The sequence below is a fragment of the Penicillium pulvis genome (genome assembly GCF_028828015.1).
Source record: "Penicillium pulvis strain IBT 33274 chromosome Unknown contig_23_segment0_segment0, whole genome shotgun sequence".
Classification (NCBI taxonomy): Eukaryota; Fungi; Ascomycota; class Eurotiomycetes; order Eurotiales; family Aspergillaceae; genus Penicillium; species Penicillium pulvis.
Window position 1 is genome coordinate 3,730,035 of NW_026643075.1, and position 25,958 is coordinate 3,755,992.

Below are 25,958 nucleotides of genomic sequence, written 5' to 3' on the forward strand. Positions count from 1 at the left end.
GAGAGTATATGAACACGCGATCTATGAAATCAATTGTAGAGAGAAGAATATATCCAATGGAAATAGAAGTTGATTGGAAAGAGCTCCCCGCAAAAAGCCCAAAGCGGTCTAGTGCGGGACAATCCCAGCCCGATTGAATGAATTGATGATTTGGACTTTTTGGCTCTCGACGCTACGAAGCATATAATGCCTCCGAAAAAGAAAGCCAGCAACCCGGGAGGGCCTAAGCCTGGCACTAAACAGGCCAAGGCTGCTGCAGAGATCAAAGACAAGGACAAGAAGGCCGCAGCCGTGCCCGAGGAGCCCAAAAAACCAACCGTGAAGGAGGTTATTGGCGGCGCATCATGGACGGGCAAATTACCCGTCAATATGCTCTCAGAGCATTGCCAAAAGCAAAAATGGGAGAAGCCAGAGTATAGCATGGTATATCACTCGGAACCCCAATGTTCTATCTCGCAAACCCAGTCCAATACTAATGCACTGCAAATTGCGCTCGATAGATTAATACCTCAGGCGGCCATGTATCCGCCGTCACGATGAAACGAGTGGACCCTAAAACTCGCGAATTGACCGTTCTCCCTCCGATGAAGCTGCCTCCATCACATAAGGAACTAGCGGCGCAGGCGACGGCACTCGAGGCTCGCCATTTTGCTGCCGCATGGGCGCTTTTCCGTGTGTGCAACATGCGCAATATCCATATGATGATGCCTCCTAAATACAAAAAGCTTTGGAAGGAGGATTTTGCGGAGATCAAGGCGGCAGAGACTCGCGAGGGCAAAGGCTGGTTATACGAGGCAGATCCATTCTTGGCTAAGCAGGAACGGGAGAGTGCCGCCGCAGATCTGGAAAAGAAGAGGGTCGAACGTGCAAAGGCGCAAGCGAAAGAAAAGGTCTCCTCAACAGATCTTGGACTTGGAGGCGGTGATGCTAGAAGCAAGCGAATTTGGTCGCAAGCACCTAAGGTGGAAATGGGTACTCGGATTCGGCGCGAGATCGAAGGACTGCTACGCCAGCATACAAATTGGAACCCATATGGGGTGAAGGTTCCCGAGCAGGAGAAAAAATCCACGGTAGAGGAATTCTCGAAACTCGGATTCCGTCGAAGCCACGTTGAGGAAGCTGTGGAGGAGTGTAAGGACCGTGAGGAAGTTCTAGAGTGGCTTTTGGTCTATGTGCCTGAAGACGATCTGCCTCGATGGTGTTTGCCTGAGGGATACTCTGCCGGTGTCAGCCTTGCGGCTGGGGACCTGGCACGAGAAGCGAAGATAAAGCGTCTTGCCTCTATTGGCTATCCTGTGGACCTGTGCTCTCAAGTTCTCGATGGAAAGGATGGTGATGAGCTGGCAGCTGCAGAGTATCTACAAAGTACCTTGGCCCATGGATCTGAATTCGCATCTGCTTCAATCCCGGAAGGAAATCCGGAAGCTTGGGCTGAAGAACAAGACACTCTTGAGGCTATCTTTGGAGAGCGCTACGTCCGTATTTCGCCGCGAGTCTGTGAAATCAAAAGCGAGGCTCCTGAGATTCCAGAGAACACCACGTTCCGTTTCCAAGAGCCATCTTCTCACTATCCCTCAGTCGCTCCGGTCATATCAATTCAAGCCAAGGGAGTCCCGGCTTATATTCGTCTCAGCGCTATTCGCCGGGCTGTGCAATATGCAGAGGAAAAATTTTCGGGCGAATCTATGATTTTCAATATTATGGATTGGTTAGAGATGAACCTATCTGAGATAATGGAGAACCCAGGCAGGCTTCGAGAGATCTCTGCCGTGACAGTATCACCAGCCGCGAATACTCATGAGGTTTCTGTGCGCGGATCTCGCAAACAGCGCCGGGGTATTGATTGGAAAGCCAACTCCCCCGCAAGCATGGCAATGCTGGAGGCCTGGGAAGCTAAGCAGAACAGCGCTGCACAGGTTGAGATGTCTCGAAAGAGACGGTCACTACCAGCCTGGAACACTCAATATGCCATCGTTGAAGCTGTTAACTCGCATCAAGTTACCATCATCTCTGGTGAAACTGGTAGTGGTAAAAGTACACAGTCTGTACAGTTTGTACTCGACGATATGATTCAACGAGGCTTGGGAGGCGCTGCAAACATTATTTGCACGCAGCCCCGTCGTATCTCAGCTTTGGGTCTTGCTGATCGAGTTAGCGATGAGCGATGCTCAACTGTCGGCGACGAGGTTGGATACGTGATCCGTGGTGAATCAAAGGCCAAGCAGGGCGCAACCAAGATCACCTTTGTGACGACTGGTGTTCTGCTTCGCCGTATTCAATCTGGTGGCGATGCCGATGGAAACGTCGCCAGCTCTCTGGCAGACGTTTCACATGTGGTAGTTGATGAAGTCCACGAGCGGAGTCTTGACACTGACTTCCTACTGGCCCTGCTGCGGGATGTTCTGAAACACCGCAAAGATCTGAAGGTCATTCTCATGAGTGCCACGTTGGATGCAAACATTTTCATGAGCTACTTTGGTGGATCGAAATCCGTCGGTCTAGTGAACATCCCTGGACGAACCTTCCCGGTTGAAGATTACTACTTGGACGATGTCATCCGGGATACTGGATTTGCTCCTGAACTTAATGAATGGGATGAGGACATGGAGCCGTCACCACAAGAGGAAATGACACTGGGTAAAGCTTTGCGCAGCGTCGGAATGGGCATCAACTATGACTTGATCGCATCTACCGTTCAATTCATTGATGCCGAATTGGGAGACCACCCCGGAGGAATTCTTATCTTCCTGCCAGGAACAATGGAAATTGAAAGGTGCCTAACGGCTATAAAGAGAATTCCCAATATGCACCCACTGCCTTTGCATGCATCTTTGCTTCCAGCAGAGCAGCGCCGTGTATTTCAAAGTCCACCCAGGGGAAAGAGAAAGGTCATTGCGGCCACGAATGTGGCAGAAACATCCATCACCATCGAGGATGTTGTCGCCGTCATTGATACCGGCCGAGTCAAAGAAACAAGCTACGATCCCAAAGACAATATGGTCCGACTTCAAGAAGTATGGGCGTCGCAAGCAGCTTGCAAACAGCGCCGCGGTCGAGCAGGCCGTGTTCGTGCAGGAACTTGCTATAAACTATACACTCGCAAAGCCGAGTCCAACATGGCCCCGCGACCAGACCCGGAAATCCGCCGTGTCCCCCTCGAACAACTATGTCTGTCCGTGAAATCCATGAAAGGTATTGAAGACGTCGCCACCTTCCTAGCCAACACAATCACACCACCAGAAAGCATAGCTGTTGAAGGCGCTCTCAACTTCCTGCACCGGGTCGGAGCCCTGGATCACAATCGTCTTACCGCACTAGGCCGGTATCTATCCATGATCCCGGCAGATCTTCGCTGTGCCAAGCTCATGATCTACGGCTCGATCTTCGGCTGCATGGAACCTTGTCTCACAGTCGCAGCCATTCTAACAGTCAAAAGCCCCTTCGTGTCTCCCCGCGAAAAACGAGATGAAGCGGACGCCGTGAAAGCCACTTTCTCCCGTCCCGGAGATGGAGATCTTCTCACGGATTTGTCCGCCTACCAGGCCTGGTCCGAGCGTGCCCGCACCCAGGGCCATTGGCAATCACAGTCGTGGTGTGGTATGAACTTCTTATCCCATCAAACTCTCCGCGACATCTCATCCAACCGAGCTCAATTCGTCACGTCCCTCAAGGATGCCGGTCTTCTGCCGGTAGATTACAACGATGGCGCAAACAATTGGAACCGCAACGCCTCCAACCGGAACCTCATCCGCGCGCTCATCGCAGGAGCGTTCCAGCCACAGGTTGCGCAGATCTCATTCCCGGATAAGAAATTCGCTAGCTCGGTCACTGGTACTGTCGAAGTTGATCCAGATGCCCGGACAATTAAGTACTTTAACCAGGAGAACGGGCGTGTCTTCATTCATCCTAGCTCGATTCTCTTCTCTGCACATGGTTATCCCAGTTCTGCCGCGTATCTGAGCTACTTTACCAAGATGGCAACGAGCAAGGTTTTCATTCGGGATCTGACTCGTGATTTTTCTCCAGTATTCCATTTTTTTCGGATCATTGTTAACCATATTCCAGCATTCAACGCATACTCGTTGCTCCTCTTCTGTGGCTCTATCACTCTTGACACGATGGGCCGTGGACTCGTCGTAGACGGCTGGCTCCGGCTACGTGGTTGGGCTAGAATCGGTGTACTTGTTTCACGATTGCGCACAATGCTAGATGAGGCTCTTGCTGCGCGCATTGATAGTCCCGCGCTTGGCTCGGATGGTGGGGCGGGAGACCGAGTGATCGAGGCTGTGAAAAGGTTAATTGAGTTTAACGGTCTAGACCAGTGATCTGTATAGCATAGATGATAAACGATTTAGACGATAAACAGAGGAATTTACTGAGAGTGTATACATACCTCCTTAGGCGGCCACAGCCGCTTTTCGTGCCCTAATTTATGAAAGTGCCTCACTACAAAAAGAGTCCGAACTTTTGTAAACATAACTCATTCTCGGTAAAAGCATTTCCATATGCGATATCTTAGTATGAATAGATGCAACGGAAACAGCAAGAAGGAACTGTACGTGGCTCGGTGCAGAATACCAGTAAGCATAAACATCAACGGAAGGCAGGGGTCGTCATTAAGGAAAAAGCGGGCCATGCCACCGGGGGAAGGGAAAATAGGAAACTCTCGTGAGCAGAATATCAAAGAGGTATGTGTCGTGAAAAGAAAATAATGAAAAAGAAAAAAAGGATTAGGTGACGCCGAGAAGCAGAAAACGCCTTTCCGATCCGTAAAACTCCTCGCGGAACAATGGCGTCAAAGTCATCTCGATGTCATGATAAAAGAAAAGAGAGCTCCATGAACAATCAAACAAACGCCTTCCCGTACCATATCCCCTCCAACAGCCTGATTCCGAAACGCATAAATGAAATGAGAAACGCGATAGAGAATGTGGGGTATTGTTGAGCAAGTTAGAAGCGCTTTCAGCTTGCGGAAATTCGAAAACAGAGTTTAGTAGTTGGCTTCTCCAGCCAGACGTGCAGGTTCGCGGAAGGGAGTAGCGGCAGGCAGGGAGAAACCAGCCTGAACCTCATTCTCCACGAACAGCGAGGCACGCTTGAATCGACGGTCGACGTATTTCTCATAGATCGCCTGGTGATGAGTTTGTTGGTTTTGACAGCAGTCTAGCATGTTGGTGATGACAGGGAGCAGTTGGGCGTAGGTGTATCCGGAGTAGTAAGCGTGGGCCGGAGTCTACCAAAGCTGTTAGCTGAAAATCAAGTAAAGAGATGGGAGAGGAGGGAAGCGTACCCAGCATCCTTTGCGAAGCATCAGTCGGGCCAGACAATGGGCGCCTGCGGCGGCAAAGCTAGGAGGAGTGCAAACAAAACGCTCATCCATAATAGTGAGCTCAATAAAATACTTGGCGACAGTCCGAGTCTCCAGGTCATAATCGTCTGCTTTGCTAACCCGACGAAGGAAGCTCATTGGGCCGGGCCATCCCAACTCAAAGTTGAGTATGGTTAGCATGTAGCGCTCGGCCTTGAGAATCTCATCGACAGTGTAGCCCCCATCAACCATGTAGACGATCTCTTGAACGGAGGGCGCAGTAATCTCCTCGTACTTGGCTGCAATGAATAGCGCGGTGGCACCCACTAGCTGCAGCTTACCCAAGGAGACAATTTTTCGAGAAAGGAATCGGTCGATGTAATTCACGCAGAGATATAAGGTCTCTGGGAAGAGGGCAAAACGGAAGTGCACCTGCACCAGCCAATCCATTAAGACTGCGCGCATGGACCATTGAATCTCGGTCTGATTGGCCATATAATCAGCAACTGGAAGCATCGAAACCTTGATAATAATTAGCGTCAGTTACGTCAAATGGGGAATGCGAGTCAGAGGCGTACCTCTTTTTGTCGAAGGTAGAGGAAAATCTCAGCACTATACTCTGGAACCATGCTAGAATCATAGAAATCGTCCAGAATATCCTCCTCTGTGAGGGAAGCTTCGACGATCTCTTTCGCCTGCAGAATTTGGCGCTTGGTACCAGCGGTGAACTTGGGATAAATGACCATGGTGGTGCCGCCAGTAGTGTTGTCGGCGCGCAAATTTGAGGGTGCGGTTAAACTATCATCTTCGTCCTCCCAGTACTCTTCAGGCTCAGAGACAATGGGTGCTGTGATTTTAGCCGAGGTAGCAGTCTTAGGCTCTTCGGTATCAGAGATGGTGGTATCCGATGCAGTCGACACTAAGGACTCGTCTGCGGGAACAATTGAAGCTTCCTTCTTTTCGAGCTTCTCAATCTCCTTTGGTCCATTTGCTTCCGTATCAGAAGATTGCTCAATCCTCCGAACAGAACGGCTAGTGAGAGTTTCCTTGGATGTTTCCTTCTCAACGACGGGCTCGAGGTGGTCGCGGAAGACGGCAGTGCTTCGCTTAGTTATTTTGGTAGCTTGGGCCTTGCCAGCTGGGTTGACAGGCTTCGTAGTAATATTGTTCAACAGACTCTTGGAGCTAGATAGGGACACGGGGCGCTGGGTAACCTGTGTAAGCGCAGGCTTCTCCGAAACCTGCAACGCAGGCTTTCCCGTAAGGGCCGAGTCATCGCGACTAGCGCGCGACAAGTCCTTATTGATGTTCACATCACCGAATGCCCGTCGAGTACCATTCTTGGCGGCCTGGGTGGCGTTTAGCGCTGACATGGACTTGTTGCGCTGATGGATGGTTTTATTGTTATGAAGGGAGGGCGGCACGTTCTCGTCACCGCGGGCGCGAATACGATGAGGCTGTTATTTGGGTCAGCTATGTCTTGGTTCATTCGATCAACAATGAATGGAATCAAGTAGATGGACCCAGGCCCTTGATAGGTTTGTTGGTAGTTCAAGACCCAAGGCACCTAGAGCATGAAAGGAAACAGTGATAGTAGAAAATAAAGTGAACACATACCTTCGCATCCATTTTCGAATAAGTTCCCAGGTGTTGTCAACACAATTTGGCGCGTGAATGGTTGAATGAGAACGTGAGAAAAGGAATTGTTTATGTTTTGCTCAGTTGAGAAGAGAAGGCTTGCAGCGGGTCGGGTGCATGAGTGGTCACGCCAAGCAAAACAAACAGTTCGAAGCTTGTGCAGGAACAACGGTAACGCGGTGATACAAATGGAAACCACGGCGACCAACACTAATTGTGTTCTAGTTTCAACCACGCAAAGGTTCCATTCATCCAAAACAATGATTGCTTAGATCGACATCCTGTCCAGTATTACTTAATTTTTCTCCAATATATCACATTTGTAGAATTAGAAGACGCAAAACTACCTGATCGTACAATTCTCACACACTGTTGTGGACTATGTTATCTATACAAGATGACAGTACATGACAATACACCTCAGGAATGATTTGATCTGTTTGCTCAGCACATGTTTGCGTTGTTTGCAGGAATCATCCCTTCCGCTGGCGCCAAGAGTTCTTATCACTTTATCAGTGACGTCACAATCTTATCGTCACGTCTTCCCGGAGTCCCTCGTTTTTACGTTTTTCTCCAAACTAGGTCCAACTTTTGGTGTATTTTTAAATTCTTCCTGGCCAGCATTTTCTGTGAACTTTTGGATCATTTTCCGCTATTTCTTCTGTTTCCATTATGGTTGGTGGAGGCACAATCGCCATGCCCACCGGTCAACCATCTAGAACGCGCTAGTTACGCGGACCCACGTGATCCACACCGCTTCGTAGGACCGGATCGAGCGGTAAACGGTTGGCACTTTCTAGATCAGCCGAATCGCATCCGAACTCGCTCATCATTGCGACAAAGTTGGGCATCGTTGTGACCCGCTCCGGAAATCTAAGTGTGCGGGGGTCCTCGCCTCAATTCGGGTTTCCGCACTCTGACTGGTCCTAACAATCCCGTCAACTGCAATCCCTATGCACGGTCTGGACAATCTTTTTCGTGCACGTTCCCAAGCATTCTGGGCCGCAGTTCCTGTACTCAGACACATTATACTGTAAAAAATGGCTTTAGAATTCATGTTCCAGCTACCCTTGAGGACCCTGTAGCTTTGGCTCAACCAATTTGCCTCTTCGTCCTGCAAGGTTCGAGAATGCTCTGTAACCCCCATCCCTTTTCTATTCTTACGTAGGTCCCGAGGAGGGGTAAACTCACCCGGCGCAGATCATGCGAAAACACACCATGACAAGCTTTGGTCATGCGATTGTTCTATCTGAGGTTTCGATAAGCTGGTTTTTGTTTGTTGGATGCTTTTGGTACTTTGGGGGCTGCTCGCGATCAGCCACTTGCCTTTGGGAACCGCCGTCATCTGGAACTCCCCGCGCCGGAAAGATTCCTGGCGGGTTTCAGAGCATCAGGCTGATCGCATTGGAATTTGAAGTCTTTAGCGATACTCGGATCGGTAATGCGACAAGGATCTTAGAAATCGCATGAGCGCAATGTCGCCAATGTGCGACAGGCGTGCCCTGGCCAGCAGCGCCTTTGGGGCCTATTGCGGCAAGATGGACCTTTTCGGACCGTCCATTGGCTGCGATCTGTTGAATCTCATTCGGGCTGAAGTTCTTGGAGGAAAAGATGCTCTTATTTCCGACAAGGTACCCGGTGCGCTTGTTGGCCGACCAGGATACTCTCCCCCTAATGTGATAAAGCAGCAGCAGTGCTACTTGCTCGATCAGACTGAGTCTAGTTTACATCGAAGCTATGCGTGGTTAGACAGGATTCTCGGCGCAATAGCACCACGGCTTGCGACAGCAGTGCGCATTGCGAAATGACCGATATGGCTCATCGAAGTTCATTTATTTAGAGATTATAGTTATTTGCACATGATAAACTTATCTATACTAGTTTTGCTCAAGCGCTTTCTACTTTTTGCGTGGTAAACATGGAATGTGATGAGCAAAGCTTGGGCGGAAGCGCAAATCGCCATGTCACCGACCCAAGTAGGCCGTTTTCTCGCTTTAGGTGAAACCATCGTACGCATCCACTCAACTTTCTTCCTTCTTCATTCGACAACCCCGCCTATCGCTGTCTATTCTTCGGTTTTGGGTATTGTCTTCTTTCTTGTCGAGGTTTCCCTCATCTCGGCTACTGGGTCACCGCTGACATAGCCCACCCCCCAAAGCGCTTCGTAGAACGAACGACAATCCACACCTCCACCCACAACCCTCGACCGACACCCATCGCTCGCCATTTCGCTCCGTGCTGGACATTCCTGAGTCTCTGCGATCCTGTTAGAGTCATCTGTATCTGTGCTAGGTATGTCTACGCTGCTCTCCATCCTCATCCGAGACTGCTCTCGTCGTCTCCTCCCCAAGGTCGGCCGGACTCGGCTAGGCAACGTCCATCTTTCCATCTTTCATGGATAAATCCCATCTTCATGATGATTGGAATCCACTGGGACGGCATTGTACTAACATTGGTGTTGGATTTTGTCCTAGGTGATCCCACGCTGCCTCTTCCGGGTCATTCTCGGTTGCGACACCCAAGTTCCCCCTCCATCCCCATCGAAAAGCCCTGCGTCAAACACTTTTCCTTTCCCATCGACAACCCGGGGGTGGTACATCCACCTGCCAACCTTTTCGGATCCTATAACTGTGGTAGGTTCGATGGATCCTCTTCCCCCTCCCTCTACACTAGAACCCTTCCTCTGTGCCCGGTCATGGATCCCATCAAAACCGCTCCCTCCTCCTCCATCGTACAAACAGTGGGTTGATGCAGTCATCGCTATAGCAGCAGAGGACTTTTTGCATAATGGACATGTCCATCATGCAATCGCTTCCGCATGAAGGGTACTCTGTCCTAGCAGAGCAACCGGTGGTCGATGACTCTCGAAACTTGTCGCTCAAGAGCCCCGTACCCAAGAACGTCGCTTTTGAGCTGCTACTGGACGAGAACTCCAAGGTTCGAGCCCGTATTCCCATGCGCGTTCAAATATACCCGCATGATACCACGGATTCGATTGTGACGACGGTCAAAAATTTCTATGGCATCTACGATGGCACCGCCAGTGGGGTGAGCTTCGAAGATGAACATGGGACCACCCTCATCGCAAGGTATGAAAATCTGAAGAATAACATGACGGTTTATGTGCGAGTCATTCCCATTCCAACATATGCGGACCACTTCTATGGTGGGTTTTCTGTTGAGCGCAAGCGACCCAGTCTGGGCGAGCCATTTGGAATGGATGCTGTAGCGCCAGTGTTGGATCAGCCATCGCGGCCGCCATCTCGCCTTGCTAGAAAGCGCAGCACATCTCCATCTAACCGGAGTCTACGCAGCGCTTCTCATCACAAGCAGGGCTCTCGCTGTGGGAACAAAAGCCGCGGCTCTAGCCATGCTGGCTTCCCTGATGACGAGATGATGAGCGACAGCGAGGATAGCTATAGTCGCAGATCTCGGGGCGATGCTTTCGCTAGCTCAGAAATAAGTATGGAAAATATACTACAGGACGGTCGTCGCAAACGTCCAAAGTTTGACAGCTCGGTGAGTATTGCGCTACCTGATCACTTTAAAGGTTTTTTCTTCTTCTTTGATCTTCGCTTCTAACCATTCCATCTCATAGGAGCTTCCACTCTTTGTCCCTCCTCAAGTCCCCCTCACTACCTCGACCTCCTCTATCTCTCCTCAACGTCGATCGATCGGTCAAGAAGGTGCCGGTTCACCTTTTGCTCGTCCTACCCACCGCCCATATAACTACCACCAAACACTACCATCGCCGCAAAGCTATGGCCACAGTGAATATGGTGTACACTCAGGCAAAAGTACAGTCTATGCCACACCCACAGTTCCTGATAATGGAAACCGTATACCGTTCAGCAACTCAGCTCCTCGGGTGAGCGGTGCTGGCATTTTGCCCACACCAGACCCGACCATCGCAAGCTGCATCTCTGATGAGGACGTCGCAATGCAATTGATACGCCTTGGTGATGCTTCCAATTTCTCTCATGGTCGTACATCTGCGTCAACGCTGGATGATGCCTTCAGTGGTGCTGCTGATGCCGCCTCGTCGACTGGTGCTACCAGTGAAGGCGAGGACTTTAGCGAAGAGGAAGACGACTTGCCGGCTCGTCGCAGACTTGACTCGAGCCCAATGCTTCCTCCTGGGGCTATCAAGCGCCATCATAAGGGTCTTGATGACATTCTTCCCAGCGCAGACAGCAGCGAACATAGTTCAGATGGTCTTGAAGACGGCATCAAGAGCGAGGTCGAAGACGACACCTTGTATAAAGAGTTTGCTCCTAAGGCGAAGAAGCCCCGGAGCCGTCCTATGTCTGTCAAACCTCGCAGTCAAAAGCCAGTGCAGAAGCCAAAGACCAAGAGCGCGCTCCCCGCTCCCCGCAAGCCCTCTGATAAATCGGCAGCGCCTATTGCCCCTCTTAGCCCAAGCTCATCGCGCAAGGTTTCAGGAGGGTCGGTCAACTTCCAACATCAGCTCGGTGCTGATGAGGAGGACCTTTCTACCAAGCCTCGCTGCCAACGGTGCCGCAAGAGCAAGAAGGGCTGCGATCGCCAACGCCCATGCGGCCGTTGCAAGGACGCTGGTATCGGGATCGAGGGCTGCCTCAGTGAAGATGAGGGCAATGGACGCAAGGGTCGTTATGGGCGCCACATGGGCGTTCCCGTCAAGAAGTCCTCTGAGTCACCTGAGCCTACTGAGTTTCCCCTAATGCCGGGAACTCCCCTACTCGCTTCCGTCATGGCCGATAAGAACAAGAAGCGGAAGCGTTGAACAGCTCCAGAATACGTTGTCCCTCCCACAATCTCTCTCCTTCATTTTCCACCATCCTCACCTCCACCCTCCTTTAACTTTCTCTCCGAGAGATTCGACATTCCTTTTCACTCTCTACCTCATCACAATCTCACACTCTTTCTGTCCCGATCCGATCTATACAAAGTCCAGCGGGTTGATTTTCTGTTGGCGTCTTGGATATTTTTTATCTTCCCCATTCATTCTTTTCAAATCAGTAGCTGCCTGCCTGTCCTTGATAAACATCAGTTGTCGTTTTGTGCTGTGTGCTTCGAGTTGGACCTTGAAGTAATGTGAAGATATATATACTTCCATGATAGCAGATGGAGGGGCTAGCACAGGCTAGAGAAGATGTCATGGGTTTTTGTTCGTTCGCATGAGTATTTTGGGAATCAATTCTGTCTGACAATCTTTCCTCTTCAAAGAATAACTGTAGTCACCAAGGTTCTATTCATTATACCGACACCCGAACCTCGCTGTCAGTCTGATTCCATTCATACAATGTCACGTGATCAAGATTTATCTAAAGCGGTGTAGGGCCCCGCAGCTTTTTTTGTCAAGCTCAACTTTTTGCCCGCATCGTGACACTACGACCCTGCTGTCTGTCTTCTTAAACCGCTTCTCGATCTCAATTATTTGCTTAAAATCCAACAGCGCATGTGTTAAAAATTGACTCACCAAAGACCCCACAATTTTAGCGGCACAGCGCTGCTTGCGCATCAACCACAATGCCTCCCAAAGCAGGCACCAGACGAACTGCCGCAAAACCAGAAGACACAGACTCTACACAAAATGCACCAGCTCAAAGCGCCGCTTCAGGTGCCCCTGGTCGACCCTCTGTACAAAGACTACAGTCACTGAAGAAACGCGCCCCAGCAGGCGGTAGCATTACACCAGCAACACGCTCACCCTCAGTATTGAGCGGCGATTCTGCACCGAAACCACTGAAATTTCGACCAAAAGCCGTCCAGCGAAGGAGCAAAGAGGAGCGTGAAGCTATGGAGAAAATTGAACAAGAACGACTTAATGATCGGCTGAGAGATGCGGCTGCTATCCAGCGTGGCCGTGGAAACCGCGGGGGCAGAGGCTCCTTCCGCGGGCGTGGTGGTGCTAGTGGTGGTCTTGGGGGTGCATTCAGAGGTCGGGGTGGTGGTCCAGCACGTGGCCGTGCACGATATGGAATTACTGGAGCGTCTCGGGATCGGGAAGATGATTCCTCAGATGATGACTTGCGGATGAGCATTGATCAGATCAACATCGAGAGTGATGAGGATGACGACTTCCAAGAAGATGGGAAGGGCAAGATGCCGGCTCGAGGACGCCGCGAGAAGGGACTGCGCCCTGTTCGCGTTACGCGCCATGAGCACGAGGATAGGGTGGTTGCCGTCAATATGGAGTCAAGTTCCAGCAAGGCGGCAGAAATCCGACGGCAGGCACAGCAGGAGGCTGCTGAGGTTGTGGATGATAAGCCATCGCCTCCAGAGGTTGTTGGTGACGAAGCCCCTGTGAAGGACGAACCGACAGATGACGGCGATACACCTATGGCGGATTTGCCTCCTGCTGAGGATGATGGATTGTTGCCCACACAGAAGTATCGTGTGCGCCGGAAGACATCAGACCCCAAATCAGCGGACCGCAAGCCGGAGAAGGCCAAGGAAGTTGCTCCGCCTAAACCTAAACGAGATCCGCGCGAGCTTCTACGTACCAAGGAGGAGATTGATGAATACGACCGCCACCTGGATGACCTGGAGCATGTTCGAGAGCTCCTGACTCACCAGGAACCAGAGCCAGAACCGGAACCAGCAGAGCCGCAGACCGTGCCCGAGACTACCCCGACCGAAGACGCAGCAACAGACGATCCACAGTCACCAATCGAAAAATTAGCCAATCAACACCTTCTCGGACACCTCTTCCTTATGCAATTCCCGCCTATGACACCCAACCTCTCTATTCCTGGCTCAACGGAACCGACTGCCGAAGACACGAACCCACCCGAGCCCCAGGCACAGCCCCAAGTGAAATCCGAGACCGAAGGCGACGATGTCCAGATCACGGGCGAAAATGGTGTGGACACAAATGGAAAATCTAAACTTATCACCGCCGCTACGAATTGGTCCCTACCGGCCGGCCGGGTAGGCAAATTAAATGTGCACAAATCCGGGCGTGTGACAATGGACTGGGGTGGCATCAGTTTCGAGCTTGATCGTGCTGCAGCGGTTGATTTCGTGCAGGAGGCGTTGATTGTCTCTTCTCCTGAGGCAGATGAATCTGGACAACCACCAAAGGATGAACGACAACAGGCTTGGTCTATGGGTCAACTTTCGGGCAAGTTTACGGTGATGCCAAATTGGGATGCGATGCTGTGACCATGAGCGATTTTTTACCTCGCATTTATAATTCATCTTCATGTGCTATATATGGATGGATAGACATAGTAGACACAATCATATTTTCTGCTTCCAATGATCTAAGGCTCCGAGGCTAGCGCACCTATAATATGTAGGTAGGCGGCACAACCCTGTAATCTTAGGAGTAGTATACATTGTCAATTAAAAAGTTCAAAATGATGAGCTGTATCGTACAGCTGGTAGATGTCAATTGAAAGTGGATTCAATATCAATATCAATATCTCACGCTGATTGGCCGAGGTATTCGTGTGCCCTTTTCCACCTTATGTGAGAGTGCGGCCACTATACCACACTATAATTCTCACGGTTTTCTCTTCTAGGCTACGGTAAAAAATTGAAGAAAAAGCATAGGGTATCAATAGTAAAATGAACAGGGGAGTAAAGTCAATCTGAGAGCACCTGGGGAAGATGTGAGAGAAAAATAAAAAAGAGAATGCCCTCGTCCAGGATCGAACTGGAGACCTTCGGATAGCAATCCTGTTAACAGGAGCGTCATATGAAAGTGATATGAGACCAACGTCATAACCAACTAGACCACGAAGGCTTCTTGATGTGAAGGAGATTGTACAGTACAATATAGCCATTTGAAAAAAGAGATGACGAACGGGGGCAAACTCCTACGCAATGAAGGACGCCAGCTCTCGTTGGCCACTTGGCTTGAAGCCTTTTAGTTGGGTAATAATAGAGTTGCTGTTCAGTGCAATACAGGAAGATCCTCACAGAAGCATGCCCTACTCATTGCCGTCCTTACAAAAGATCCAGTGTTCATCTTCGGCTGTAGGCAAAACAGCATTGGGGTGTAAACACCTCAACTATATTGAGTAGACATAGTCACGTGTGTGGATGGTAGGCAGAGATTTGCGTGGAAATAAAGCAAGAGGCAGAAGTACCTTGTCTGTTGCAATAGTGTGAGGAATGAATCTAACCTGACTTGGTAGTATGCATGCTTTCTACTTGAGCGTCATTATTCGGACATAGCAATTTTCCAGTTGGACATGACACTTTTCAAATTGGGAAAAAATGGTATTTGTATTGCAGACGAGTATTTCCGCGGTCACATGACCCTTCCATCCACTACACAACTCACTGGTTTACCTTTCATTAGCTAAATTTGACTGAACTGAACTCAACTTTACATTATCAATTCATAGGGCTTAGTATGAGAACCGAAATAAGATCATGTGTGTGTGTGTATGTGTTTGTGTGTAAGTTCTTTATTCTAATGATATAGTCTACCTAGTCATGTGACTATGAACATACTCGATCGAAATACAGATACCATGTTTTCCCAATATGGAAAGTGTTATGTCCAACTAGAAAATTGCTATGTCCGAATAATGACGCTCTTCTACTTGACAAAAACCATGAATTCACTTCAGGTGTATATGTATTCCATAGAGCTATAAGCAATTTACCCCCGATCTTTCTCTTCTCTACAAGATGAATATTGAATGATAAATTACTTTTGAGATGAAGGCCATCCAATTTGCCATGCTTAGTCTTATCGTAATCCAAGGTTCTGGAGAATACCAAGCAAATTTGATCCCAAGAGCCGTGCCATAACTGTTCGCCCCGAACGCTGCCACGATGAAGCTTTGAGTTGCCACGAAGCGAGTGTCCTTGTTGAAGATCATAATGGTAGCCTTTTTTTTCATAGCCTGCTACGTCACGTTCGCGAAATACGATATACGACAAACGAACAACCCCAAAGAGGTAAGCACGGAGCAAAGACCAGATGTCAGCCCCCACCCCCATACAACCTTGGTACTCCTGTGGGGCCAAAGCAGCGACGACGTCCGGACGACGGTCCAGGCAGAAAGAAAGTGTCTTAAAGCCGAAGAATATATAACTCCCCAGTAAGCTCCTCAAAAGTCAATTATTAACTACAAGTCTTGTTTTGAACCAAGACCGAAAATACAGACCCGCCGTCCTCGAATTATCCACAAACCTCTTCCAGGAAGCATGAGTACAACATCCATCCCAGATCCACCAAGCTGGTGGTATTTACGTGGGTGGTGTATCCTCCAAGGTCTAAAAGGGTTTGAGAGCAGTACCCTGACCGAAAAAGATGTCCCTCGCAAGGACATGCGCGGAAAATGGGTGATAATAACCGGCGCAAACAACGGAATTGGATTTGAGGCCGCAAAAACATTCGCAGAATGGGGCGCAAATATAATTATGGCCTGTCGGGAGCCCCCGAATTGGGAAACACACCCCTCTGAAGCAGTAGAGCAATGCTTGGATCTGGCTAAATCCGCGGGTCATTCGTCTATCATTGAGTGGTGGCCAATCAACATGACAGTCCTAGCCAGCGTTGATGAGTTTGCGGAGAGATGGCTTGCCACCGGCAGAGCTCTGGATGTTCTATGCAATAACGCCGGGATGGCCCCTTATAACTCGGATGAGACAATGACTAAAGACGGGTTCCAGATTGTGCATCAGGTACGTTTAATTTTTTACCGAGCACCAAGCGAAGTAGCACTAATAATGAATAAAGGTCAATTTTTTATCTCATACCCTTCTAACGTTCCGAATCCTTGAATCTCTGGCTAGAAGTGCGGAGCCAAGAATCGTCTGCACAACCTCCAATCTACATTTCTTCGGCAAGTTGGAGTTTGAGATAGAGAACCTGCCCGTCCCCAAACAAAAAGGTCCTTACGAGAGAAACAAGCTGTACTACCAAATCTGGATCACTGAAATGAATCGTCGCCTTGTTTCAAGTGAAAAATACAGACATATCACCATCAACGGCATCCACCCCGGATATGTCAATTCGGGTATCTGGAATTTCTCGGGAACCAATCAAGGAACATGGCAGGAGACGATATTCAGATTATTAGCTGCATACCTCACAATTACCACAGAACAAGGTAGTTTCGCTATTGTCAATGCGGCTACTAGCGCTGAATTTGGACCGAACCCTGAAATTCAGGGTCGGGGAGAGCCCGGGGCTAAAGGGGGAGGTAATTACATTAATCGAATTTGGAAAGCGGTTCCAATGCCTTTTGTTGACGATGCTGGGACGAGATTGCGGATCTGGAATGGGATTGCCGCGGAGCTAAGATCGGTAAAAGAGAAGCTGCATGTCCTTGAGGAGCTTGATGTTGAAAGTGTATGAGTTGTTTGAAGGCTGGGAGTTGTATTTTGGATTGAGAACTTACTTCCCATGGTTTTAGATGTACGATTGAGTGAGCGTTCAAGAATTGTGAGCTTTAGATTTGACTTCAACGTCGTTTGTTTGAAAAGAGAAAGGTGGCCAAAATTATACGCAGAAGCTTCCAAGATTGACCTGTACACAATCGAAGAAGCTGATGTTGTGCGAATGAGACCTTGAAAAAAAACATTTAGTCGTTATCTTGTATATTTCTCATAGCAACTGATAAACAGTGATCTTCCAGGATACAAATGAAAAGGATATGTACAACTCAAAACAAAACTCTATATTACACTGTCCAGCAGCGAAGATGAAACCCAAGCCCAAACGCCGCATCATGCAAGGAGACTAAAGGTGAAGACGGCCAGGCACTGCACGGCCACCAAACAACCGGGTAACACCGCCCTCTTCTGTGGTGGTATTGTTGTCACCGGACATCCAACGAGGCAGACGGAATGGTTCGCCTTGGAACCATTGGGGGGTATTAGTGGTCTCAAAGGTATTACGAACGCGATGGGCAAAAGATTGGAAGAAATTTTCCTCTTCCTCTTCCTCCCCGTCAATGACCGTAGGTGCAGTGACGGGCCGCTGGGTGGTTCGAGGAGATCGGGATCCCTCGGCAGCGGGGACTCGCAGTCGTGAAGAGCCACGAGAGTCGCTCTCGTCATCGCGATCTGCGGCCCAGGTCGAGCGAGTTCCTCGAGAGGAAACGGCTAGCGAGCCAAATCCGTTCAGTTCGCGCTCAATGAGGTCACGGCCTTCGCGCCAGCCACCCATTCCGTAGCCAGAGGGGTTGTTTTCCACGTCATGAATGTCATCCTCTTCGGCGAGACCAAAGCCAAATATCTTCTTGATACGGCCGTAGAGGTTGAACAAGGTGGCGCAGATGGGCAAAAGGATGAAAATTGGGAAGATGAAATCAAAGCCATGGCCAAGTGGCGTAAGATTGATGAGGCGGCCCAAGAACTCGTAGAAAGTGGTTTCGCGACGGAAATCTTTCGGCAAAAAGGTCAAGAAATTGTAGGCGATAGGAACGGTGAGACGAGCGACCAGGCTGGCATACCAGCACGCGCTCTCGCCGTATGTGTTCCGACGCACCAGGGCTCGGTTACCCCAAACCTTGACATCGTTGACGCCCACCAGGGCAGCAGAGCACATATACAAGAGCCAAGCGGACGTGATGAGCTGTTTGCCAAATCCAAGTGGCTTGGGCTCTTTGTAGTTGGGCAAAATGGTCAAGCTCACAATGGACAACTGGGGAGCCACAGACTTGATCAATTCCGACCAAACAATACAGACCGATGCGACAGAAAAGAAGGCTCCGAAGGCCATCCGGATCGATGGAATGACGTTCGAGTATACTTGATAACGCATGTACGGAGTCAACATCTTGGTGCGAGGGAGACAAGATGATCGGCGGGGTGCAGGGCCGAAATCAAGTTTCTTGGAGGCGGCCGAGTTGATAATAGCCTGGAGATCAGCTGCGAGTTGAACCAGCCGGTCCCACTCATCCACAAACCGAGCCTTCATGTGCCGGGAGCGCTGCAGGCGCCGGGTCAGGTCGGCCAGGTAGCGCTCCGTGATCACAGAAGGAATTGTACTCGAGGACTCTGGGGCTTCGAGGATTGGGACTCGTACATCGGCCGACCCAGAGCCTTCCGATAGATCTTCAATCCATTCCTGGAAATCGCGAGCAGTCCCGGTTTTGCGCTGCTGGAGCTGGGCGACTTGTCCATTGAGACTTTCCAATTCATTCACTGCATCCATCAAGCGATCGTGGACCTTGGGCGCATGGGCCTGAACCCGTCGCAGGCGACCGCTAACATTCGCATTGAGGATCAGATTGCGGGGAATGGAGACCAAGCCATGGCCCATGAGGTAGATGGCTAGCACGAGACCCCACACATACGCCAGAGCCATGACGAGACCTTTGATGGAGCTGAAGTGAAATCCATTGGAGATCGAGACATAGACCAGTCCCACCACTGCACAAGTCAGGACGATCAACTGATAGCGGGCGTTCATGCGGAGGGAATAGATGATGCGGGCCTTGGGTTCGCGGTATCCGGAGTCGACATATTCGCCCAATAGTGGGAGGATTGCCCTGGGATTTGTTAGCGACCAGGCTGAGAGCTCAAAAAAAAAAAATAAGAGGGCCAACGGTACCAGGTCAGCATAAAGATAAGCCAGTATGCGATGCGCCAGCAGACCAGCACCACACGATCGGGTAACCAGATTGCCTTGGGACCAGTGCCATCGTGTGAGCTGGATGCCAAGTCGATGGGAACCAACAACACTACACTAGCGGGAAGAGCTAGTGCCAAGAATATGGGGACAATGAGATATGCCGGAGTGGCGCGGAGAGTCAAAAAGCGGCGCAAGAGCAAGAGGACGAGGGCGGAAATGGCGAAGAGTGCCAAGGCGAAGAAGACATTGGAGCCCACAGAGATGGGCGACACGGAGACAGAGAACATGTTCATGTTCAAGAGATAGAAAGGAGAAAAAAAGCCAAAAGGAAACCAGTATTAGCCGGCACTCATTGCGTAGTTGTAGAGATTCAAGATTGAAGATCTAATTCCAGACTGTTTCCAGGGGAGTGCTGACTTAAGCGGCGCACGGTGTACCATAGACTTTGGGAGTGCGCGGCTGCCAGGGCGCCCAGTGGGTACTGACTACCACCACCATGGCAATCAGGGGACGTTTCTGTCGATCCTGTCAATCCGCATTAGTAAACTAAATGTAATCTTAGGCTAGCTTAGTGTCGGATCTATTACAACCTCTTCCAGTGAAAGCTATCTATCTATTCATCTAGACCCTGGTTTCTGGTAGCTGTTTCTCCTCTAGATCCATCTATACCTACCTTGGTACCTTTGCCAGACTGGCCTAGTCCTCCGGGGCCGTGAAATGAGATCCACAATTATGACGACGCAAGATGAGTGGGGAGGAATCTGGGATTGAGATTGAGATTGAGAATGCTTCGATGCGATCATAGATGGCATTGAACATTGGACATGTAGAGTATATATGGAATTAAATATATGCAGGCAATATGTAGTCTTAGTCACGAGGACCTCGTACCTGGGAAATTCGCCTTGTGACCTTCGATGACATCGCAAACCTTCATTTCCGTGTCCTCCAAGGGCCTCACCTTTCTTCCTGGGGAATTGAATTCACTTGTCCTGGTTCCATTCACTTGATACTATTTCCTACTTCTGATCTTGTCACCATTTGCCCTGACTTTCCCAAATTTCCCCCGAAAGTCCCCTCCTTCCCTCTTCGCCATTCCCCCTTCGCGCACCTTCGCCATCGAAAGCGTCCTGTGCACGAAACATCCCCCTCTGATCCTCCAACCTTCTTTTCCTTAGTCTCTTTTTTCTTTGCGCATTTGTTTTTCCTCATCTTCTTTCCCCTTGTTTTATCCTGTAGTTTCATCATTTGTGCCCGAAAGTTCCCTCATTTCTTCCCGTATTTGTCGTCTCTCTCCGAATTCATTTCCGTCCTACTCTCTGCAGACTGGTGCAACTTGCGCAGTTGCAGCATCCCTGTCACGGATCCCATCGACCCTACGATTGCGCCCGTCACTCTCATTCGCTCCAAGCCACATCCAGGCTTTCGTCAGCGAATTGGGTCCAATTGACGCTGCTGCCCGAACGCCTTGCTTTCCCGCCGTGCTGGTCGCTCATTGCTCATCTCTCCACTTGTGTCCTCCGTTTGGACCATTTTGATTTCCATCCCCACCCTCCCTGATCATCGAGACTCACCAAGGTTCCACCCACCGTTGTGTCTTCCTTTTTCCTTTTTTTTTTTCTCTTTATTGATCCATTCGGGGTTTTCACTTTCGGGTTGATTTTCCATCTTCCTGCCGATCTGCGACCTTGACACGATCTCCCCGACCCTGCCCCGATCACCTCAAATCTCCCTTCTGACTGCCGTATCCCGCCCGCCAACCTTAGCGAATGCTGGTCACCAAATATTCCCGCGGATTACTCTCAGACCCCCATTGATGGGGCTCTCGACATGAATCCCAACCCTCAATTCCCCAATGCCCCCGGCGGCGGGGGCATGGTTGGTGTCAAGCCCGGCATGCAGCAGCCCAACAAGGATAGCCAACAGAGTCAGTCCATTATCATGGGCCATGTCGCCCAGGTTTTGCACGCTCAAGGCCCCTTCAGTGGATGGAAGGCAGATGTCCACATTAAGATACGTGCGATGAATGTTTGGCAAATGTATGTGCAACGGGCCCTCTAGCCTGCGGGCGCTTCTTTGACACCCCAATCGAATTTCGGCCCAGCTGACTGTTTGTTGCCTAGGATCACCTCTCTCCGCCTAATCCAACCTCGTATTGATATCCAAGCCGCCGCCCAGGCCGCCCTCAGTTTTGAACAAAAAGCTTTCTTAAAAGCTAACGAAAGAGTGCGCTCATCCGATTATTGACCCGTATCCTACCTTCATCGGACGCAACACTAACTTAGGTAATGCACAGGTTGACTACGAACGTGAATGCAACGAAAAGCTCTCCCACATCAAAGATACCCGTCAGAGACAGGCTGCGGTCGCGCTCCAAAGCGGCATGCAAAACGGCATGATGCCCCAGGCGGGTGGCATGCAAAATTCTCTCCAACCCGGTTTCGCACAACAAATGAATCGAGGCATGCAGGCGTCCCCAATACCAGGTCAACAGCAGATGCCCATGGGCATGAATGACCCAAACCAACAGGCAGCGATGCAACAGCGTCAACAACAACAGTCGGCTATGCTTCAGCAACAACAACAACAGCAACAGCAACAGCGTGCTCAACAACGCCCAACGAACAGCGGCCCCCTCCACGACGACCTGAATACCCTTTCCCCGCAAGACGTTGAGCATGTCTCTCGCCTGGCCAATCAAATGTTGGCCAAGACATCAGCCGAAGACATGGAGAAGATCAAGATGAACCTTTCCAACATGAGTGCCGAACAACGAACTTACCTGGCTCGCAAGAACATGGACCCGATGACATATTTCTTCCGCTCACAAGCTTTGAATCAACTCCGCCGACACCGCCGAGCGCGTATGGAAATGGGCCGTCCGAATAACTCTGGAATGGACTCCAACGGCGCCATGATGGGAGATCCCATGATGAATCAACGTCAAATGCTGCAGAATATGATGAACCTCCAGCGCAACTCAGGCTTCTCTGGAAGTCCTAGCCAAGGTCTCGATTCAAATTCTTTCATTGGTAATGTGGAAAATATCCAAGGTCAGCAGGCAGACGGTCTGCGCTCACAGGAGGCTGGGCAACTGGTGGTCCCTGCAAGCTCTTCACAGATGAATCAACAGCCTTTCCCCAACCAGCAGCAGCAAAACATGTTTCCGCAGCAGATGGGCCAAAATGGCCAGAACATGAACCCACAGCTTTTTGGCCAGCAACATTTTCCAAACGGTTCTAATGGCCCGCAAGACCGCATGCAATTCCAAGCTCAGCAGTCGCAAGCCCAGGCTCAAGCCCAGGCACGTGCGCAACAAGCGGCCGCTCAGAAAGCTCAGCTTGCTCTAGCAGGCCACAATGGACAAGCAAACCCCCAGATGGCCCAGTCTAGCCCCGTCATGCCGATGTTGAACCAACCGATGGCTCCTGGTCAGATGTCTCCCGTCCAGGTGCCTGGCCAACCTCGACCTCCATCTCGTCCACCAAATGCGGGTCAGCCCAACATGCAAGGTCGACCACAGATTCCCGCCAACCTTCCACAGGCGGTCCAGGAGCAACTCGCCCAAATGACCAATGAGCAGCTTCAAGCGTTTTTCCTCACTCAACGTCGCAACGCAATGGCAAATAACATGGCTCGCAATGCTGGCCAGCAACCCGGTCCTCTTCAGCAGACAGCATCACAACCCGGTCAAAACCAGGCCATGTTCAATGGCCAGATGACCGGCAACGGTCGAATGAGGAATTCAATGAGTATGCCGCAGGGCATGAATCCTGCCGGGTCAGCTCCGCCTCAGCAGATTCCAGGTCAAGCTCTGACCCCCCAACAACGTGTGCAGCAGCAGCAGCGCCAACAAGATCTTTACAAACTTCAACTCTTGCATCAGCAGAACAATGGCTTGGAGATGACTCCTGACCAGGTCAAAGAAATGGATCGCGCAGCCTTTCCACCCAATATCATTAATAACCAAAACCACAACCCTTCTCAGGTACCTAAGCACATCAAAACTTGGGGCCAACTTAAGCAGTGGGCCAACACTAATCCACAAGCATCGAACGGTGTCGATCTGACCAAACTCATGATGCTGCAAAAACTCCACTTTGGCCAGATTTTAGCTAATAGGGCCGGAGCGAACAACCAGGGCCAGGGCATCTTGTCACAGCACCCCCCGGACAGCCAGGTCAAATGCCAAATGTACAAAATCTTCCCAACGGACAACCTCAGCCTCAGATGCCTCAGATGCGGCCACTCACGCCCCAGGATATCCACATGGCTCGTCAAAAGATGGGTCAAAATTCCAACAACCTCTCTGATGACCAGATTCGTGAGCTCCTCCAACACCGCCAGAGGCAGATCATCCTGCAGGCCGCACGTGCCCGCCAACAAGAGATGAATATGAAAATGCCACCTGGGCAGCACAATCAACCCATGCCGCAAACTCCTGTCTCCGTACCCCAGCCCGCTGCTCAAGTGAATCCACCCACAGGGCCGCAACCATCGGCAATGACCGACCAGCAGCAGTCAAATACTAAGCCTCAAGCTGGAGCTCCAGCAAAGAACGCCAAGGCTGCAGCCGCTAAACAGAACCAGAAGAGCAAGGTCAAAATGGAAGATACCGGAGAAGCCCAGGCCTCAGTCACACCTCAGCAGCCCCATCAGGTTGCTGTCCCTGCAGGTGCCCCCCCTGCAGCTCGGCCAGGCGTTCCATTCTCCCACGAGCAGCTTAATTCGATGACTCCCCAGCAACGCATGCAAGTCGAAAGTCATATGCGGAAGCAACAGCAGACGTTCCTTCGTGGCCCGATAATCAGTCGAGCTGCAGCGGATGAGAACTGGAAAAACAATCTCAAGCCTGAGATCATGAGCGTTTACATGGATATCGCCAAGAGCGCTCCACCTACTCAGCCCATTCCAAACTCTCCTGAACAAAAGGCGGTTATGTCTCAGCTGCTGATGGACTCGTTGGATATCCTCGGAAGGTTGGATTTCTTGATGTCACACGGGTTTGCTAAGATGCAGGGCCAAGAGAAGAACGTCAGAAATCTTCTTGCAATGCGGGTTCAAATTATGCGACAATTCAAGAACAACACACAGGATTGGGTTCTCAACGATCAGTTCACCATCAGCCACGATTACTTGACTGGCGCTATTTTGTTTATTCGAAAGTTGTTCCAGTTGATGTTCCTTCGCATGAATCAACAACGGTCAAACGCTGCTGCCCCTGGATCTGCTGCACAGGCACCAAGCACCACTGCGTTAAACGCGACCAATCTTCTACAGTTACAAGCACAACAGGAAGAAGCTCTTCAACACGCCCGACGTGCCTCCAGTCAGTCTGGTGCAGCAGCTGCCCCCGCACCATTCGGGGCGCCGTCTCCACAGGGTGTGCCGCACGCTTATGGTCCAGGTGGTCTTGCGCCGGAGAAGCTGAAACTTCCCCCACCCAAGAAGAGAAAGCAGTCTCACGCTGGTGCCGCCAGTTCCTCACCGGTGCAACCTAACTCTGTCACCAACGCTGCGGCGACCTACCAAGCAGCCGTGGCGAACGCCAAAACAAAGGCCGCCGCTTTGGCTGGCGCATTCAAGTGTAGCTTCGTCGAGTGTCAACACCATTTCCAGGGCCTACCAACCCAAGCGGCCTTGGATAAACACGTTGAAGAAAACCATCAGCCCGAGGAAGAGGAGATTATCGGCGATCCCATGCAGTTCTACCTTGACAGTGTTTCAATTGGCCTGGGGTTGACCGCCGACGGCCAGCAGCCCAAGCAATCCATCGAATCCGCTCCTTCTACCAACACCAACAACAAACTCAGTGCAATGGCCTCACCCGCTAAGCAGGGCTTGCCCACACCTGTCACTGCTAGCGCAACACCCATGGCTCGCGTGACTAGCCAACTCGGAGCTAAGACTGCGTCTCCTGCGACATCTGCGCAGCAGCTCACTCCCCTTCAGGCCGCGATTAAGAGTGGAAAGCCCTCCCCTGGAAAGCAACCTGGCAAGCGCACCTTGGATGACCTCGAGGCTGAGGAACCTTGGGCAGATGCCCCGATGAACCTCGAAAAAATTCATGATACTTTCGCACCCATTCTTGCAGATTGCCGGCGCAAGGGTCTGGGCTACGATCCCTTCGATGAATTCCTGAATACCGACATGTTCTCCCTCGAACAATCCGATGATACTCCAGACTCTCGAGACACTGCTCTAGCAATCCTAACTCCCAAGGATGAGCACAAAGATTGCAATGGTGTTGTTTGGTATGATTTCATGCCATGGGATGAAGACTCCATCCAAGCCACCCAAGACTGGATGCAGTTACCTCCTTCCTCCGAGTTCTCTAATGGCGTTCGATTCCCGACCGGTTCTGATGCTCTGAAATTTGATTGGAATAATGACGAAGAACCGCAAAAGGACATGAGCCTTGAGAATGGCACTATTGCCATTGCCGCCCTATGATTGCCGCAATGTCCATAATGTGACCTG

General features: G+C 50.6%; 8 protein-coding genes across 8 annotated transcripts; 6 read left to right on the forward strand and 2 right to left on the reverse strand.

The window, feature by feature from the left end:
- Positions 1-180: 180 nt before the first annotated feature.
- Positions 181-4,389, forward strand: N7503_005682 (RNA helicase). Its single transcript, XM_057065229.1, has 3 exons — positions 181-423; positions 501-4,011; positions 4,066-4,389. Exons 1-3 carry the CDS (start codon positions 187-189, stop codon positions 4,323-4,325), a joined length of 4,008 nt encoding a protein of 1,335 aa, XP_056922972.1. The 5' UTR covers positions 181-186; the 3' UTR covers positions 4,326-4,389.
- A 335-nt stretch (positions 4,390-4,724) lies between these two features.
- On the reverse strand, positions 4,725-6,968 carry N7503_005683 (cyclin family protein). Its single transcript, XM_057065230.1, has 4 exons — positions 6,926-6,968; positions 5,887-6,765; positions 5,291-5,830; positions 4,725-5,233 (listed from the first exon to the last, which is right to left on the reverse strand). The coding sequence occupies exons 1-4, from the start codon at positions 6,935-6,937 to the stop codon at positions 4,991-4,993; spliced, it is 1,674 nt and encodes a 557-aa protein (XP_056922973.1). The 5' UTR covers positions 6,938-6,968; the 3' UTR covers positions 4,725-4,990.
- A 1,453-nt stretch (positions 6,969-8,421) lies between these two features.
- N7503_005684 (uncharacterized protein) lies at positions 8,422-8,754 on the forward strand (the record flags this gene model as incomplete). The annotated part of the gene is made up of 1 exon (XM_057065231.1): positions 8,422-8,754. One exon carries the CDS (start codon positions 8,422-8,424, stop codon positions 8,752-8,754), a length of 333 nt encoding a protein of 110 aa, XP_056922974.1.
- Positions 8,755-9,733: 979 nt separating this feature from the next.
- On the forward strand, positions 9,734-11,711 carry N7503_005685 (putative C6 finger domain protein; the record flags this gene model as incomplete). Its single annotated transcript, XM_057065232.1, has 2 exons — positions 9,734-10,465; positions 10,545-11,711. 2 exons carry the CDS (start codon positions 9,734-9,736, stop codon positions 11,709-11,711), a joined length of 1,899 nt encoding a protein of 632 aa, XP_056922975.1.
- Positions 11,712-12,457: 746 nt separating this feature from the next.
- On the forward strand, positions 12,458-14,095 carry N7503_005686 (putative DNA-directed RNA polymerase III RPC4; the record flags this gene model as incomplete). The annotated part of the gene is made up of 1 exon (XM_057065233.1): positions 12,458-14,095. One exon carries the CDS (start codon positions 12,458-12,460, stop codon positions 14,093-14,095), a length of 1,638 nt encoding a protein of 545 aa, XP_056922976.1.
- A 2,004-nt stretch (positions 14,096-16,099) lies between these two features.
- N7503_005687 (uncharacterized protein) lies at positions 16,100-17,255 on the forward strand (the record flags this gene model as incomplete). The annotated part of the gene is made up of 2 exons (XM_057065234.1): positions 16,100-16,579; positions 16,635-17,255. 2 exons carry the CDS (start codon positions 16,100-16,102, stop codon positions 17,253-17,255), a joined length of 1,101 nt encoding a protein of 366 aa, XP_056922977.1.
- A 384-nt stretch (positions 17,256-17,639) lies between these two features.
- N7503_005688 (LMBR1 domain-containing protein) lies at positions 17,640-19,771 on the reverse strand (the record flags this gene model as incomplete). The annotated part of the gene is made up of 2 exons (XM_057065235.1): positions 17,640-19,395; positions 19,458-19,771. The coding sequence occupies 2 exons, from the start codon at positions 19,769-19,771 to the stop codon at positions 17,640-17,642; spliced, it is 2,070 nt and encodes a 689-aa protein (XP_056922978.1).
- A 783-nt stretch (positions 19,772-20,554) lies between these two features.
- Positions 20,555-25,931, forward strand: N7503_005689 (uncharacterized protein; the record flags this gene model as incomplete). Its single annotated transcript, XM_057065236.1, has 4 exons — positions 20,555-21,517; positions 21,602-21,704; positions 21,775-23,658; positions 23,703-25,931. Exons 1-4 carry the CDS (start codon positions 21,309-21,311, stop codon positions 25,929-25,931), a joined length of 4,425 nt encoding a protein of 1,474 aa, XP_056922979.1. The 5' UTR covers positions 20,555-21,308.
- Between the last annotated feature and the right edge of the window lie 27 nt (positions 25,932-25,958).